Genomic DNA, 17396 nt, shown 5'->3' with positions numbered 1-17396 from the left:
TTGAGTAAACAGTCCACATCATATCTATTTAGACAGTATGAGGTATCAGATGTGGGTGTATTGAGTAAACGATGTTCCCTCAAAATGACACAACGACTATTTTCAGTTGAACAAAGCGTTTGCCTAAACTGTATTACCACAATACATGGTTACTATGACACTCAGGCCAGGTCCATCAACACTGATGCTCCCAGGCGCACTAATAACAGAGTGATATCACCGTCATAACAGAAATATAGGGAGGCTTAAAACATGAAATTAACAATATCCCACGTTTCTTTAAAGACAAATAAAAGAACAAAATAATGAAATGTCCCAGAGGTGATTACTGACCAGCTCCATTACTACAGTAAACCAGCTGGTTGAGTTCTCAGTGATCACCTCCAGGGGTGATTAACGACCAGCTCCATTACTGCAGTAAACCATCTGGTTGAGTTCTCAGTGATCACCTCCAAGGGTGATGACCGACCAGCTGGTTGAGTTCTCAATGATCACCTCCAGGGGTGATGACCGACCAGCTGGTTGAGTTCTCAGTGATCACCTCCAGGGGTGATGACCGACCAGCTGGTTGAGTTCTCAGTGATCATCTCCAGGGGGAGCTAGTTGAGTTCTGATCACCTCCAGGGTGATTACTGACCAGCTCCATTACTGCAGTAAACCAGCTGGTTGAGATCTTAGTGATCACCTCCAGGGGTGATTACTGACCAGCTCCATTACTGGGTGAAACCAGCTGGTTGAGTTCTCAGTGATCACCTCCAGGGGTGATTAACGACCAGCTCCATTACTGCAGTAAACCATCTGGTTGAGTTCTCAGTGATCACCTCCAGGGGGTGATGACCGACCAGCTGGTTGAGTTCTCAGTGATCACCTCCAGGGGTGATGACCGACCAGCTGGTTGAGTTCTCAGTGATCACCTCCAGGGGTGATGACCGACCAGCTGGTTGAGATCTCAGTGATCACCTCCAGGGGTGATTACTGACCAGCTCCATTACTGCAGTAAACCAGCTGGTTGAGATCTTAGTGATCACCTCCAGGGTGATTACTGACCAGCTTGTTGAGCTGGTTGAGTTCTAGTGATCACCTCCAGGGGTGATGACCGACCAGCTGGTTGAGTTCTCAGTGATCACCTCCAGGGTGATTGAGCTGGTTGTGTTCTCAGTGATCACCAGGGGACCAGCTGGTTGAGTTCTCAGTGATCACCTCCAGGGGTGATGACTGACCAGCTGGTTGAGTTCTCAGTGATCACCTCCAGGGGTGATGACCAGCTCCATTACTGCAGTAAACCAGCTGGTTGAGATCTTCATGATCACCTCCAGGGGTGATTACTGACCAGCTCCATTACTGCAGTAAACCAGCTGGTTGAGTTCTCAGTGATCACCCCCAGGGGTGATTACCGACCAGCTGGTTTAGTTCTCAGTGATCACCTCCAGGGGTGATGACCGACCAGCTGGTTGAGTTCTCAGTGATCACCTCCAGGGGTGATGACCGACCAGCTGGTTGAGTTCTCAGTGATCATCACCAGGGGTGATTACTGACCAGCTGGTTGCGTTCTCAGTGATCACCTCCAGGGGTGATTACTGACCAGCTGGTTGTGTTCTCAGTGATCACCTCCAGGGGTGATGACCGACCAGCTGGTTGAGTACTCAGTGATCACATCCAGGGGTGATTACTGACCAGCTCCATTACTGCAGTAAACCAGCTGGTTGAGATCTTAATGATCACCTCCAGGGGTGATTACTGACCAGCTCCATTACTGCAGTAAACCAGCTGGTTGAGTTCTCAGTGATCACCTCCAGGGGTGATGACCGACCAGCTGGTTGGGATCTCAGTGTTCATCACCAGGGGTGATTACTGACAAGCTGGTTGAGTTCTCAGGGATCACCCCCAGGGGTGATTACCGACCAGCTGGTTTAGTTCTCAGTGATCACCTCCAGGGGTGATGACCGACCAGCTGGTTGAGTTCTCAGTGATCACCTCCAGGGGTGATGACCGACCAGCTGGTTGAGTTCTCAGTGATCATCACCAGGGGTGATTACTGACCAGCTGGTTGTGTTCTCAGTGATCACCTCCAGGGGTGATTACCGACCAGCTGGTTGAGTTCTCAGTGATCACCTCCAGGGGTGATTACTGACCAGCTGGTTGACATTCTCAGTGATCACCTCCAGGGGTGATTACTGACCAGCTGGTTGTCAGTTTGAAACCAGCTCCGGTTACTAGTCCAATTCTAACCACTGATCACCTGCCGCCCAGTTGATGTTCCATTTAACAACGTTTACTAAACCGTATTTTGGTTAACATTGACCAGGCAGTGAGCTGGTTAACAGAGTGAGTAACATTCTAAAACATTTTCAGTGATCAGCCTCCTCCAGTGGGTAATTGCCTGTTCAGCTGGTTGAGTTCTCAGTGATCAACAGGGGTGATGAACGACCAGCTGGTTGAGTTCTCAGTGATCACCTCCAGGGGTGATGACCGACCAGCTGGTTGAGTTCTCAGTGATTTGAACCGACCAGCTGGTTGAGTTAGTGATCACCTCCAGGGTGATGCTCTAACCACTAAATGTTCTCAGCGATCACCACCTGATTACTGACCAGCTCCAAAAGTGATCAGTGATCTATGATTCAACCAGCTGGTTGAGTTCTCAGTGATCACCTCCAGGGGTGATTTTATTTTTTTTTTTTATTTGACCTTTTTTTAACCAGGCAAGTTCAGTTAAGATTGACACAGGACAGGTCCATCAACCAGTGTGACATTTCCCTGGGAACAGTATGCTAATGCCTGTTCAGGGGATCCACAGAAACACATAAATTTCCTTACCTTTGATGTTCAGATCAGGGGTTTGAAGGACTACGCACCTGAGACAAAAACTTGTCCAATGCTCTAACCACTACACGCAACCGCCCAGTGAACAATAGTTTAACAATTTTGACTAAAGTATTTCCACAACACATTGTTAACATTGACTCAGAACATTTCCTCAACTGGTGTCAGTGAAAAGACTTCGTCTGAACCAAGAGTGAAGCACAGTAACAGAAATATGGATACTTAAAAATGAACTTAACACACAGTCCAAACAAATATCATGATTTTGACAGTAAAAGCTAATTGAAAAACAGGATTTCCTATTTTTTCGTCTGAACCAAGAAAACGGTTGGTAAGTTGAGATTTTGATAACAAAAGCACTGAACACTATGAAAATTGGTCAAGATATTTTTTTTTAGAATAACTTGTTTAAAAAATAAAATGTAAAACAGAAAAGTGGTGGCCCTTTGCTATGAAGCCCCTAAATAAGATCTGGTGCAACAAATTACCTTCAGATGTCACATAATTAGTTAAATAAAGTCCACCTGTGTGCAATCTAAGTGTCACATGATCTGTCACATGATCTCACTATATATACACCTGTTCTGAAAGGCCCCAGAGTCTACAACACCACAAATCAAGGGACACCACCTGTCAAGTGGCACCATGAAGACCAAGGAGCTCTCCAAACAGGTCAGGGAAAAAGTTGTGGAGAAGTACAGATCAGGGTTGGGTTATAATTAAAAAAATGGAAAGAATATGGCACCACAACAAACCTGCCAAGAGAGGGCCGCCCACCAAAACTCATGGACCAGGCAAGGAGGGCATTAATCAGAGAGGCAACAAAGAGACCAACGATAACCCTGAAGGAGCTGCAAAGCTCCACAGCGGAGATTAGAGTATCTGTCCATAGGACCACTTTAAGCTGTATACTCCACAGAGCTGGGCTTTATGGAAGAGTGGCCAGAAAAAAGCCATTGCTTGAAGAAAAAAATAAGCAAACACATTTGGTGTTCAACCAAAAGGCATGTGGCAGACTCCCCAAACATATGGAAGAAGGTACTCTGGTCAGATGAGACAAAAATTGAGCTTTTTGCCATCAAGGAAAACGCTATGTCTGGCGCAAACCCAACACCTCTCATCACCCCGAGAACCCCATCCCCACAGTGAAGCATGGTGGTGGCAGCATCATGCTGTGGGTTTGTTTTTCATCGGCAGGGACTGGGAAACGGGTCAGAATTGAAGGAATGATGGATGGCGCTAAATACAGGGACATTCTTGAGGGAAGCCTGTTTCAGTCTTCCAGAGATTTGAGACTGGGGTGGAGGTTGAAGCTAAAGCAACCCTCGAGTGGTTTAAGGAGGAAAATGTAAATGTCTTGTAATGGTCAAGTCAAAGCACAGACCTCAATCCAATTGAGAATCTGTGGTATGACTTACAGATAGCTGTACACCAGTGGAACCCATCCAACTTGAAAGAGCTGGAGCAGTTTTGCAATGAAAAATGGGCAAAAATCCCAGTGGCTAAATGTGCCAAGCTTATAGAGACATACCCCAAGAGACCCAAGAGACTTGCAGCTGTAATTGCTGCAAAAGGTGGATCTACAAAGTATTGACTTTGGGGGGGGGGGTGAAAAAAATATTTTCCTGTGTAAATCAAATGATACAAACCCCCCCAAAATCTATTTTAATTTGAATTGAATTGACAGAGAGGAGGGAAGGGGGAGACAGAGAGGAGGGAAGGGGGAGACAGAGAGGAGGGAAGGGGGAGACAGAGAGGAGGGAAGGGGGAGACAGAGAGGAGGGAAGGGGGAGACAGGAGGAGGGAAGGGGGAGACAGGGTGGAGGGAAGGGGGAGACAGGGTGGAGGGAAGGGGGCGACAGAGAGGAGGAAAGAGGGAGACAGAGAGGAGGGAAGGGGGAGACAGAGCGACAGAGAGCGGAAAGGGGGGTTTGTAAGTCTATGTGGATCTGTGAGACTCAATAAACACCAAAAACCACGTGAATAGGTCTGGAGCAGTTTCTGGGAATAAATGAGGAGTATACGGTATACAGTGACAGTTGCCATGATAAAGTGTTGTCGGGAGAGAGAGAGCAGAATGGGAGGAAATGTTTAAAATATGACTTATCGACTCCACTGAGAGTTGGGGAGAATTAATGAGTGTGTCTGTTGAAGGGATTTTAATCAATGTGGGGCTTGCTTTATAATAGCGTCATCTTTAAAGTGATTTCTTCATCGAATAATTTACCACATTCTCCCCTAACACACACACACACACACACACCTGGCCTGTGGTGTAGCTGTTGACAATCACAGCCAGGATAAAGACAGCCATCGTGCGGTGCTCAGCCTGAAACAGGAAACACAAGAAACACAGTCAACTTCCATGTATCAACTCAGTTCCCCAAAACCTCATTACTAGGAGCTGTGGATCATAGCACACAACATGTTTGAGTAGGTCGAAGTCGCCACTAACCACTGATACAGGGTCAGATATATTCTCAGCTATAATGGAAAAGGTTTATGATCAGAGGTAAGGGCAATCTGATTCTAGATCTATGGTTACGGGTAACATCTGGGTCACACCCATGGGTGCCTGGTGGCGCTTTCGGTTCTCTCATGCTCTGATTGGGTGATACTCACAGGCATGTAGGGGTCGGCCAGGACAGACAGGAAGTACTTGTGCCCGTTGTCCTTCACCAGGTCTGCCTGACACGACTAGAGAGAGAGAGAGAGAGAGAGAGAGAAACCATCCAGTAAGTTAGTCGAGTCATATGTTGCAGCACTACAAATGTGCAACTACTCAATATAATATTTAGAACCAAGGTTAAAGACATAGCCTAGCCAATATTGAATAACTCAAGACCTGAGTCACACTACTAAACAGACAGAGAAAGAAAAAAATGGACTTCCTGTTCAAAGTCCTTTGATTATTCTTAACCATAGACTAACACTGTGACGACAACTCGGGTGTCTGGACGCTGAAGAATCACTGGAATACTACGACTGTCCTACTAGTTTAGGATTATACGGTTAGTTCTACCACGTCAGTCAAAAATGTGCTTTGTGAAAGTGAGTTTTAGGGTGGACATTTTGTTCAGCAGCTAAAATGTGCTTTGTGAAAGTGAGTTTTAGGGTGGCCATTTTGTTCAGCAGCTAAAATGTGCTTTGTGAAAGTGAGTTTTAGGGTGGCCATTTTGTTCAGCAGCTAAAATGTGCTTTGTGAAAGTGAGTTTTAGGGTGGCCATTTTGTTCAGCAGCTAAAATGTGCTTTGTGAAAGTGAGTTTTAGGGTGGCCATTTTGTTCAGCAGCTAAAATGTGCCCAAAGGGCAATGTTCTTTGTGTTACGGATAACCTAGTCAGCGAGTGTGTACTATAAACATGCCTATCACATACTTATGGCACGGCCTCTATGCACATTACCCAATATTGACATCCGATCGCTAGCTAAATACTTAAGTTGGTTGAGGATTCACTAAAATAAGTAGCACAAATCAAATCTTATTGGTCACATACACATGTTTATCAGATGTTATTGCGGGTGTAGAGAAATGCTTGTGCTTCTAGTTCCGAGAGGGCAGCAATATCCAACAAGTAATATTAAACAATTCCACATCATAAACCCAATGCACACAACTCTAAGTAAAGGAATGGAATTAAGAATATATACATATTTGGATGAGCAATATCAGAGCGGCATAGACTAACATACAGTAGCGTAGGATAGAATGCAGTATATACATATGAGACGAGTAACGCAAGATATGCAGACATTATTGAAGGGACGAGTGTTCCATTTATTAAAGTGGCCAATGATTTCTCGGCTGCAGCCTCACACACACAACTCAATCTCCTGATCGCGAATCTCCGGATGATGATTACTCCACATTAACGTCAACTGATGTTAAACTGATTGACTGACTGAATGGGTTCAGATAGACATATTTTCTGCTTTTATCTGGGACTGTTATTGACTTTATGGCAATCATGTCTCTCTGTACAGCTACACAGAGTTGCTCCATGTAATAGATACAACTTCACTGTCCCTATATAGACACATATCAACTATTCTGTAGGGAGAGTGAAATTGGTTTCAAATAAAAGGGCAACAATTCAAATGTAGCTTGCTAGAATGGTAGGGCTTTGGTGTGGGTTGGTTATTGTAATGGTGTACAGTGAGTGTTTGTGGGATGCATGTGTAGATATGTGCTAGTGTGTATGTATGTATGTATGTGTTACCACTCACGCTGTCCACAGCCAGGATCTTAGCCCAGATGAAGACCAGCAGGGGTCGGAGCTCCCGCGCAGAGCTCTGTAGCAGCTTCAACACGTAGGGGAAGATCCCTACTGAGAGGGCCTGAAAACACACACGAGATATTATTCACTTTAAAAGTTCACACCCAAAGAAATCAGAACTGGCTTTAAGTACTGTGCGTTTCTAGCAACGCGTGTATAAATCCTGTTTGGGATAGGGGGCAGAATTTTCACGTTCGGATAAAAAGCATGCCCAGAGTAAACTGTCTGCGAGTCAGGCCCAGAAGCTAATATATGCATATCATTAGAAGATTTGGATAGAAAACACTGAAGTTTCTTAAACTGTTTGAATGATGTCTGAGTATAACAGAACTCATTGGGCAGGAGAAAACCTGAGAAAAATCCAACCAGGAAGTGGGAAATCTGAGTTTTGTAGTTTTTCAACTCATTGCTTATCGAATATACAGTGTCTATGGGGTAATATTGCACTTCGTAAGGCTTCCACAAGATGTCAACAGTCTTTAGAACGTTGTTTCAGGCTTCTACTATGAAGGGGGAGAGAATGAGAGCTGTTTCAACCAGAAGTCTGGCAGAATGCCAGGAGCTGATCACGCGTGCGCCCGTGAGAGCAACCTGCGTTCCATTGCATTTTAAAGACAAAGGAATCTAAGGACAAAATATTTATGTTAAAAACATCCCAAAGATTGATTGTATACATCGTTTGACATGTTTCTACGAACTGTAATATAACTTCTGGAACTTTTCGTCTGAACTTTCGCCTGGACTTGCCCGTGCCTCGCGAGTTTGTGAATTAAACGCGCTAACAAAAGGAGGTATTTGGATATAAATTATGGACTTTATCGAACAAAACAAACATAGATTGTGGAACTGGGATTCCTGGGTGTGCATTCTGATGATGATCATCAAAGATAAGTGAATATTTATAATGCTATTTTTGACTTTTACTGACTCCACAACATGGTGGGTATCTTGGGTATGTTTTTTTTTGTGTCTGAGCGCCATACTCAGATTATTGCATGGTTTGCTTTTTCCGTAAAGCTTTTTTGAAATCTGACACAGCGGTTGCATTAAGGAGAAGTTTATCTGTAATTCTTGTATCTTTTGAATCTTTTATCAAAGTTTAAGATGAGTATTTCTGTAAATTGATGTGGCTCTCTGCAAATTCGGCGGATGTTTTCGATGCACAACATTAATGAACATAACGCGCCAATGTAAACTGAGATTTTTGGATATAAATATGAACTTTATCGAACAAAACATACATGTATTGTGTAACATGAAGTCCTATGAGTGCCATCTGATGAAGATCAAAGGTTAGTGATTAATTTCATCTCTATTCCTGCTTTTTGTGACTCCTCTCTTTAGCTGGAAAATGGCTGTATGTGTTTTTGTGACTAGGTTCTGACCTAACAATCATATGGCGTGCTTTCGCTGTAAAGCCTTTTTGAAATCGGAAACAATGGGTAGATTAACAAGAAGTTAAGCTTTAATTTGGTGTATTTCTAAAAAAATATTTTTTGATTTCGCGCTCTGCCCTTTCAGCAGATGCTGTCGAGATAATAATGAAAGGACTCAGGGGCCCCTAAGGCCCTAAATCTGCATCTATTTATTTTAGAATAAATATACCACCCCTTCCCTAATTGGAGAAAACTAATGGACGACAACACTTAGGCTTCTACATACAGTACTATATACATTTTACCGACAAAGTATATTTTATATGAGTTATCTTTTGATTGTTTTTAGTCCCACCCTTCAGCTACCCTCAACCCCTCCCATCTATCTCTGAACACCATCCAGTTCTGATTTCTATTAAACTTTTTAAAATCTTTTATTTTATTTTTTAACTACGCTGTGATGTTTGACAAAAGTTCTGAACCTACATACATTTTACGGACACAGTATATTTTACATGAGTTATCTTGTTATTTTTAGTGTACAATAGTTGATATAGATTGTTTATCTACAATAATCATCTCTCTGTGCTAGCTAACCTTGTATTTAGGCTGTGTGTTTGTATATTGGCAGACAAGAATACTGCATAGTTTCTCACCAGACTGACGGCCCAGGGCCCCAGGTCCAGGAAGCGGCCGAGCAGGTCCAGCGCTCTTAGCCTGTGAACCTGACTCAAGAGGACCTGAAAGAAACCAGGGAGAGGGCAGAGGTTAATACTGTGGTGCGTTCAACGTGTTTAGTGGCATCGTGAGCAAAAGGTGAGCGGGAGAGGTGGGACAGGTGGCTCACACCACTAGCCAATATGCTGGCACTGGCGGTTGTTTGTCTCGCTCTCTCTCTCTCTGTGTGTGCCTCTCTCTGTGTGTGCCTCTGTGTGTGTGTGTGTGTGTGCCTCTGTGTGTGTGTGTGTGCCTCTCTGTGTGTGTGTGTGTGTGTGTGTGTTTTGGCTGCTTCAGGTGTACATACCATATTAGTGTGTAATGAGGTGAATATGAACACATGTGTATGGCTGTGTTCACATCAGTGGAGGCTGGTGGGAGGAGCTATAGGAGGACGGGCTCATTGTAATGGCTGGAATGGAATTAATAGAACGGTATCAAACAGATCAAACACATAGAAACCACATGTTTGACTCCATTCCTTTTGATTCCATTCCAGCCATTACAATGAGCCGTCCTCCTATAGCTCCTCCCACCAGCCTCCACTGATTCCCTGCGGTATATGACATTGCATTTGTGTGCATGTGGGTGGGGTGTTATGGTAACAGATTGTGTGTGTTTTTGGCACCCCAGCACCGGACGTTGGCGTGTCCCCATGCAACCGTGTTGTGGGCGAGAGGACATGTGCGCACGGGGGCGGATTGGTTCCTCACGGCCCACCACCCCGACCAACCCATACACACTGCTATTTCTATCATGGTTTTGTGTATTATTAGAGCAGTGTGACCACAACCCAACGACCGTGAGCGAACGCAGGAGGGGACCGGGGATGGACCGTGCCAAGGCTACCCCTCAACCCTCCAGGGAAATGCCTGGGAAAGGAGAGCCTGGGAATTTGTGGTCTGTCTGTGTTATACAAGAGGAGGAATATTCAGCGATTTAAGAGCGGTTTGAATCGGAGGGATGAAAATACTTCTGAATGATGGTATTATATAAACAGCCACTAATGACACACACACAGAATAGCAAAGTCACGCATCAATCTTGTCCCAACTGCTGAGACAAGTGACAGTGACTAATCAGCATCATTAAGTGGTGCGCGCACACACACACACACACACACACACACACACACACACACACACACACACACACACACACACACACACACACACACACACACACACACACACACACACACACACACCTAAAGTTAACAGACCAAGACCAGCTCAAATGACAGAGTAATATGCTCCTTCACTGTCCTGTCAAAGCATGTGGTTGATCATCAGTAACACGTGTTACAAGTCACCAGGGTGTGAATCAACAGGTACGTACAGATGTTCAATCTGCAGCCACCCACTGATTCATTATACTGTCATTAATGATTGAACGGGCTTTGTGAGAGTGTCCCTCCTAGAACTCTAACCCTTCTGAGCTGGCAGTCGTAGGACATCACAACTCAATGACAAAGTCATCTTTTCCAATCCTTTTGTTTCAATGACGACATCAAGAGGCATTCTCTGTCTGACCCCTCCTCTCTTTGACTTATTTTCCCAAAGCTCCTTATCAATAAGATTATACACAATCACACGCTGCATCTCTGAGAACGCAATGTCACCGCTTTATATATTATAGATCGACGCAAGATTGTCCGTTCTACGGTGTGTGTGTGTGTGTGTAAGAGCTTACGTGGGTGTGTACAATGCTCTACATGCGCACACCCACTAACACCCACAAATCACACGCGCTTCCGCTCCCACCCATCAAAAAAGAAAACCCCTCCACACACTATCCCTCCCCGATGGTTCTCCCAGACCGTCTCCTGGTTTTTAATTTGCCTTTCTTTCCCCAGCGGACGTGTGAGGGAAGGCTGCAGGTCTCAGCTCTGCTGAGTCAGGGGGAAACGATCACGCCGAGTACAGCACGGGAGCCGTACAGCACAGGGGCTAGGCCAGCACAACAACACATGGGGCTACTGCTGCGGTGAAGTGCCACTTTAAAGAAAATATTGCCTGACATAAAGTGCGTTAGGGAGAGGGTGACGGAAGGAGAGAAAGAGCAGCGAGAACTAGAGAGAGAGAGAGAGCGAAAGAGAGGGAGCGCAAGGAGCTGGCAAGGCAGTTAAATGCATTATTTGTGGAGATAGAGAGCAGGCCATGATTTAACTGAGCCAGGGCTTACAGACAGCACAGCAACCGCTTGACATTTTAAGGGCAACTCCGCCACGCCACTTTAAACATTTGGAATGTTATTATAATTGTATATTTCTGCAGTGGCCACGATTTAAAAATACAAATAGGGTAATTACAGGGGAAGACATATTGTTCCCAAACTGAGATTTAAACGATGATGGAGAATCCTCCTGGATTATCAACCCCACCACTCACCATCGTACAGAACGAGTTCCCGGCTGTGCCTCACAACAGGACAGGCTGAAATGCGCCCATTAGAATTTTGATTACAACGTGAAATAGGCTCCAGAATAGTCTAAAATGTTTTGTCAGCTCAGATTTACTCAAGAGGCTTCGTTTTTTACATTTATTATATAAATATATACACTGCTTAAAAAAATAAAGGGAACACTAAAATAACACATCCTAGATCTGAATGAATGAAATATTCTTATTAAATACTTTTTTCTTTACATGGTTGAATGTGCTGACAACAAAATCACACAAATTATCAATGGAAATCAAATTTATCAACCCATGGGGGTCTGGATTTGGAGTGACACTCAAAATTAAAGTGGAAAACCACACTACAGGCTGATCCAACTTTGATGTAATGTCCTTAAAACAAGTCAAAATTAGGCTCAGTAGTGTGTGTGGCCTCCACGTGCCTGTATGATCTCCCTACAACGCCTGGGCATGCTCCTGATGAGGTGGCGGATGGTTTCCTGAGGGATCTCCTCCCAGACCTGGACTAAAGCATCCGCCAACTCCTGGACAGTCTGTGGTGCAATGTGGCGTTGGTGGATGGAGCGAGACATGATGTCCCAGATGTGCTCAATTGGATTCTAAGCATCAATGCCTTCCTCTTGCAGGAACTGCTGACACACTCCAGCCACATGAGGTCTAGCATTGTCTTGCATTAGGAGGAACCCAGGGCCAACCGCACCAGCATATGGTCTCACAAGGGGTCCGAGGATCTCATCTCGGTACCTATTGGCAGTCAGGCTACCTCTGGCGAGCACATGGAGGGCTGTGCGGCTCCCCAAAGAAATGCCACCCCACACCATGAATGACCCACCGCCAAACCGGTCATGCTGGAGGATGTTGCAGGCAGCAGAACGTTCTTCACGGCATCTCCAGACTGTCACATGTGCTCAGTGTGAACCTGCTTTCATCTGTGAAGAGCACAGGGCGCCAGTGGCGAATTTGCCAATCTTGATGTTCTCTGGCAAATGCCAAACGTCCTGCTCGGTGTTGGGCTGTAAGCACAACCCTCACCTGTGGACGTCGGGCCCTCATACCACCCTCATGGAGTCTGTTTCTGACCGTTTGAGCAGACACATGCACATTTGTGGCCTGCTGGAGGTCATTTTGCAGGGCTCTTGCAGTGCTCCTCCTGCTCCTCCTTGCACAAAGGCGGAGGTAGCGGTCCTGCTGCTGGGTTGTTGCCCTCCTACGGCCTCCTCCACGTCTCCTGATGTACTGGCTTGTCTCCTGGTAGCGTCTCCATGCTCTGGACACTACGCTGACAGACACAACAAACCTTCTTGCCACAGCTCGCATTGATGTGCCATCCTGGATGAGCTGCACTACCTGAGCCACTTGTGTGGGTTGTAGACTCCATCTCATGCTACCACTAGAGTGAAAGCACCGCCAGCATTCAAAAGTGACCAGAAAAATCAGCCAGGAAGCATAGGAACTGAGAAGTGGTCTGTGGTTATCACCTGCAGAACCACTCCTTTATTGGGGGTGTCTTGCTAATTGCCTATAATTTCCACCTGTTGTCTATTCCATTTGCACAACAGCATGTGAAATTTATTGTCAATCAGTGTTGCTTCCTAAGTGGACAGTTTGATTTCACAGAAGTGTGATTGATTTGGAGTTACACTGTGTTCCCTTTATTTTTTTGAGCAGTGTATTTTGCCTGTGTCCTTACACACCTACAACTCAATACACAGCTTTTGTTTTCAAATGGAAAAATCTTTATTTAGCACCAAATGTAACATTTGCGATTAACTACTGAATTTAATGTGATTAATTGAAATTCATTATTTGAATCGTTTGACAGACCTCGTCGAAACCTAGTTCTCTTTAGCCTATGTCATTACGAATCACACAACCTTAATATGCTTACTGATTAAGTAAGAACGTTAGTTTGTTGGAACCGTTGCTGGTTTAGATCTTCCATATTTCGACATTTGGAGGTGGTAAGATTAGGAGGCGTTTCCACATTTCAGACCAATCAAATTCAACTTGATTCCATTGTTATTTTCATCTCTAGACTTTCGATTCCTCGAAACCCGGTCAATCAACGTTGAAAGGGGCCATTTCTATGGCGATCTAAAGGGAAAGACTCAGGAAACTGAAAGATGTTTTTTGGGGAGGGTAGATATTTTACATCCGTTGGCGTATGTATGTTTGTGTACCTGCAGCACGATGGGGAGCTGTTCGGGGGGGTTCCTGTTCTCCACTCCCATGGTCAGCCACACCTGGAACGCTGTCAGCTGCTCTGCAAAGAACGGACTGTGCTATTGGGATGAAAGACAAACACAATCGTTTGAATAAATCTGTGATGAATATACATATAGTCCATTGATACTGAGCTCACTCACACAAAAGCATGTGGACACCTTTCAAATGAGTGGATTCGGCTATTTCAGCCACACCCGTTGCTGATAGGTATATAAAATCGAGTACGCCGCCATGCAATCTCCACAGACAAACAGTGGCAGTAGAATGGCTTTACTGAAGAGCTCAGTGACTTTTAATGTGGCACAGTCATAGGATGCCACCTTTCTAACAGGTCAGGTCGTCTAATGTCTGCCCTGTTAGAGCTGGCCAGATCAACTGTAAGTGCTGTTATTGTGAAGTGGAAACGTCTAGGAGCTACAACAGCTTAGCCGCAAAGTGGTAGGTCACACAAGCTGTCCTTGGTTGCAACACTGACTACCGAGTTCCAAACTGCCTCTGGAAGCAACGTCAGCACAAGAACTGTTCGTAGGGAGCTTCATGAAATGGGTTTCCATGGCCGAGCAGCCGCACACAAGCCTAAGATCACCATGCGCAATATCAAGTGTCGGGTGGAGTGGTGTAAAGCTCACCACTATTGGACTATGGAGCAGTGGAAATGTGTTCTCTGAAGTGATGAATCACACTTCACACTCCAATGGAAAATCTGGTTTTGGCGGATACCTAGAGAACGCTACCTGCCCCAATGCATAGTGCCAACTGTAAAGTTTGGTGGAGGACGAATAATGGTCTGGGGCTGTTTTTCCTGGTTTGAGCTAGACCCCTTAGTTCCATTGAAGGGAAATCTTAACGCTACAGCATACAATTACATTCTAGACGATTTTGTGCTTCCAACTTTGTGGCAACAGTTTGGGGAACACCCTTTCCTGTTTCAGCATGACAACGCCCCTGTGAACAAAGCAAGGTCCATACAGAAATGGTTTGTCGAGATCGGTGTGGAAGAACTTGAATGGCCTGCACGGAGCCCTGACTTCAACCCCATCGAACACCTTTGGGATGAATTGGAATGGCGACGGCGAGCCTGGCCTAAATGCCCAACCTAACTAATACTATCGTAGCTGAATGGAAGCATGTTCCCACAGCAATGTTCCAACATCTAGTGGAAAGCTTTCCCAGAAGAGTGGAGGCTGTTATAACAGCAAAGAGGAGACCAACTCCATATCAATGCCCTTGATTTTGGAATGAGATGTTCGAAGAGGAAGTGTCCACATACTTTTGGTCACGTAGTGTATCTTGACCCTCATACAAACACAGCTGTGACCTCTCAAACACACAACTCAACAATAGCATTATCCATTTAATAGTTAGAGCTAGAACACCATTCTCTAACACACACACACATTAGGCTTAATGCATCGATAATGAACTGTACACACAGCACCATACATCTCAATGTAGAATGACTTGAATGAGTTTTGTAACAATGTTTATTCATTTCGGTTTTGTGTGTAAGTTATATAAGCATGTGCACGGCAACTCGTCGATGTCAACAATGCAACATGCAGACACTAGTCATGAAACTAATGCAGCACACCTCTCTATGACGACCCCCCCCCATCAACTGAACGGAGCCAATTCTTATACCGATCTGTCGATTACATAACATCCTTACATAAGGAAGCCTCTATTGTAGCCTTGACTCCTACCAACTGCAGTAGTGTGTGTGAACGCGTGCCACTTCTTTATGTACCAGCCTTCTGTTCCCTGCAGCCCCACAGAGCAGTGCTGTCATGACAATGTGTCTGCCGCTATTAACTGCACCATGACCAGTTTCATCATCAGCGTCCCTTTAATATAGCAGAGGACATTACAACAGAGACTCTCTCGCTGCCGAGAGTGGAGGGGAATGAATTGGTGAATAATCAAAGCACCACCGCTATGCTCTCACACAATTACATGCTCACACACACACACGAGGAGCGAATGCGCACGCGCGCGCACACACACGAGGAGCGAACGCGCGCACACAAACTAACAGAGTTCAGAGAGTTTCTCTGAATGAACTCAAAGAGAGAGAGAGAGAGAGAGAGAGAGAGAGAGAGAGTGAACGAGTCTCTTATCTCTCAAAAGGCAGACGGAGAGAGGGGGGAACATTTGTAGAAGACCCAGGGGGGTCAATTATAGTTCCATTAAGCATGCGGGGGCGGAGGAAGAGAGGGAAGAGAATGAGAGAGAGGGGGAAGAGGGATGTTCTCTCAGAAGTGGTAGAGAAGAGGCACACCTCAACAGGCCAGGTGGAGTACTGATAGGACTGCAGACTCGGCGGGAGGGAGTCACGCTCTAGAGGTTCATTCAACTTTTTCCATACAAACTTTTGCAATGGGAGTGCATTGCTCTCCGCTTGATACGGTGTCTGAAAATAATTTCACAGCTACGTTTTTTGAGGAGATATGGAGGAAGAGAGACAAGTGAAAGAGGGAATAAGAGGGAGGGAGGAAGACGGATGTCAAACTAATTTAGCCGGCGGGCTGCATTCGGTCTTCACCAGGGTCCGGAGGGCTGCACTGAAATGTTATATTTTCTTGCCATGGGGCCATATGTTTGACACCCCTGGGGTAAGAGTTTGAGGGAGAGTGGGAAACAGACAGGGGGAGAGTGGGAAACAGACAGGGGGAGAGTGGGAAACAGACAGAGGGGAGAGTGGGAAACAGACAGAGGGAGAGTGGGAAACAGACAGAGGGAGAGTGGGAAACAGACAGAGGGAGAGTGGGAAACAGACAGAGGGAGAGTGGGAAACAGACAGGGGAGAGGGGAACAGACAGGGGAGAGTGGGAAACAGACAGAGGGAGAGTGGGAAACAGACAGGGGGAGAGTGGGAAACAGACAGAGGGAGAGTGGGAAACAGACAGAGGGAGAGTGGGAAACAGACAGAGGGAGTTCAAGTAAAGACGGAATAGATAGAGGGAGGAAAAGATAGATGGGAGAATTCAGAAGATGACGGTAGATGGCGTAAGGAGCCCTGACACAACCCCTGGTAATAATCGGATGTTTTCACAATCAGCTTTTCTACCCCTGCCTGGCCCAGGGTTCCCCCCCAGAGAGATTGGGAATTCAATATTACACCATAACGGTTTGCTAAACTTTTGTAGCTCGTCTGGACAGACCGACTATTCTATTTCTACAGGGAGCTGCAACAACGCATATTTTATGACCATCTCAAGTTCAATCTCTGGGTATATAATACACTTGTATTTGATTCGATATTTCTGTAGAAAAGCACAGAGGAAGGCGGTATATGGCAGGGCAGCACGTACTGTAGTGTACAATTCATACCACCCAAACTGACCCCAAAAGATGATGCGCTAGCGCCGACTACCACAGTGGGTAACTTTCAGGCTCTTGTGTTGTAAATATCTTATAATGAATGATGGAGTTGCAGTGACTGGACAAGTAGCCCCAGATGGGTTGACCAGGATGGAGTGATATGATGATATTAGGCCTGACATTTCACCCCTGCATCCACTGGCTCAGATGGGTAATAGGGTGATACACTGACTGGGGCTG

General features: G+C 45.4%; 1 protein-coding gene across 1 annotated transcript in view; it reads right to left on the bottom strand.

The window, feature by feature from the left end:
• The window catches only part of LOC112230310 (regulatory-associated protein of mTOR), a 242324-nt gene that overhangs the window by 102327 nt on the left and 122601 nt on the right, over positions 1-17396 (bottom strand). Inside the window, 5 exon segments of the mRNA XM_042310765.1 lie at positions 5084-5149; positions 5443-5517; positions 7047-7157; positions 9129-9212; positions 13790-13891. Coding sequence (XP_042166699.1) covers positions 5084-5149; positions 5443-5517; positions 7047-7157; positions 9129-9212; positions 13790-13891 — 438 coding nt within the window.

This window comes from Oncorhynchus tshawytscha, linkage group LG32 (genome assembly GCF_018296145.1).
Source record: "Oncorhynchus tshawytscha isolate Ot180627B linkage group LG32, Otsh_v2.0, whole genome shotgun sequence".
NCBI lineage: Eukaryota > Metazoa > Chordata > Actinopteri > Salmoniformes > Salmonidae > Oncorhynchus > Oncorhynchus tshawytscha.
Note: the sequence above shows the minus strand (reverse complement) of the source record. Positions and strands in the feature narration are given on the sequence as shown.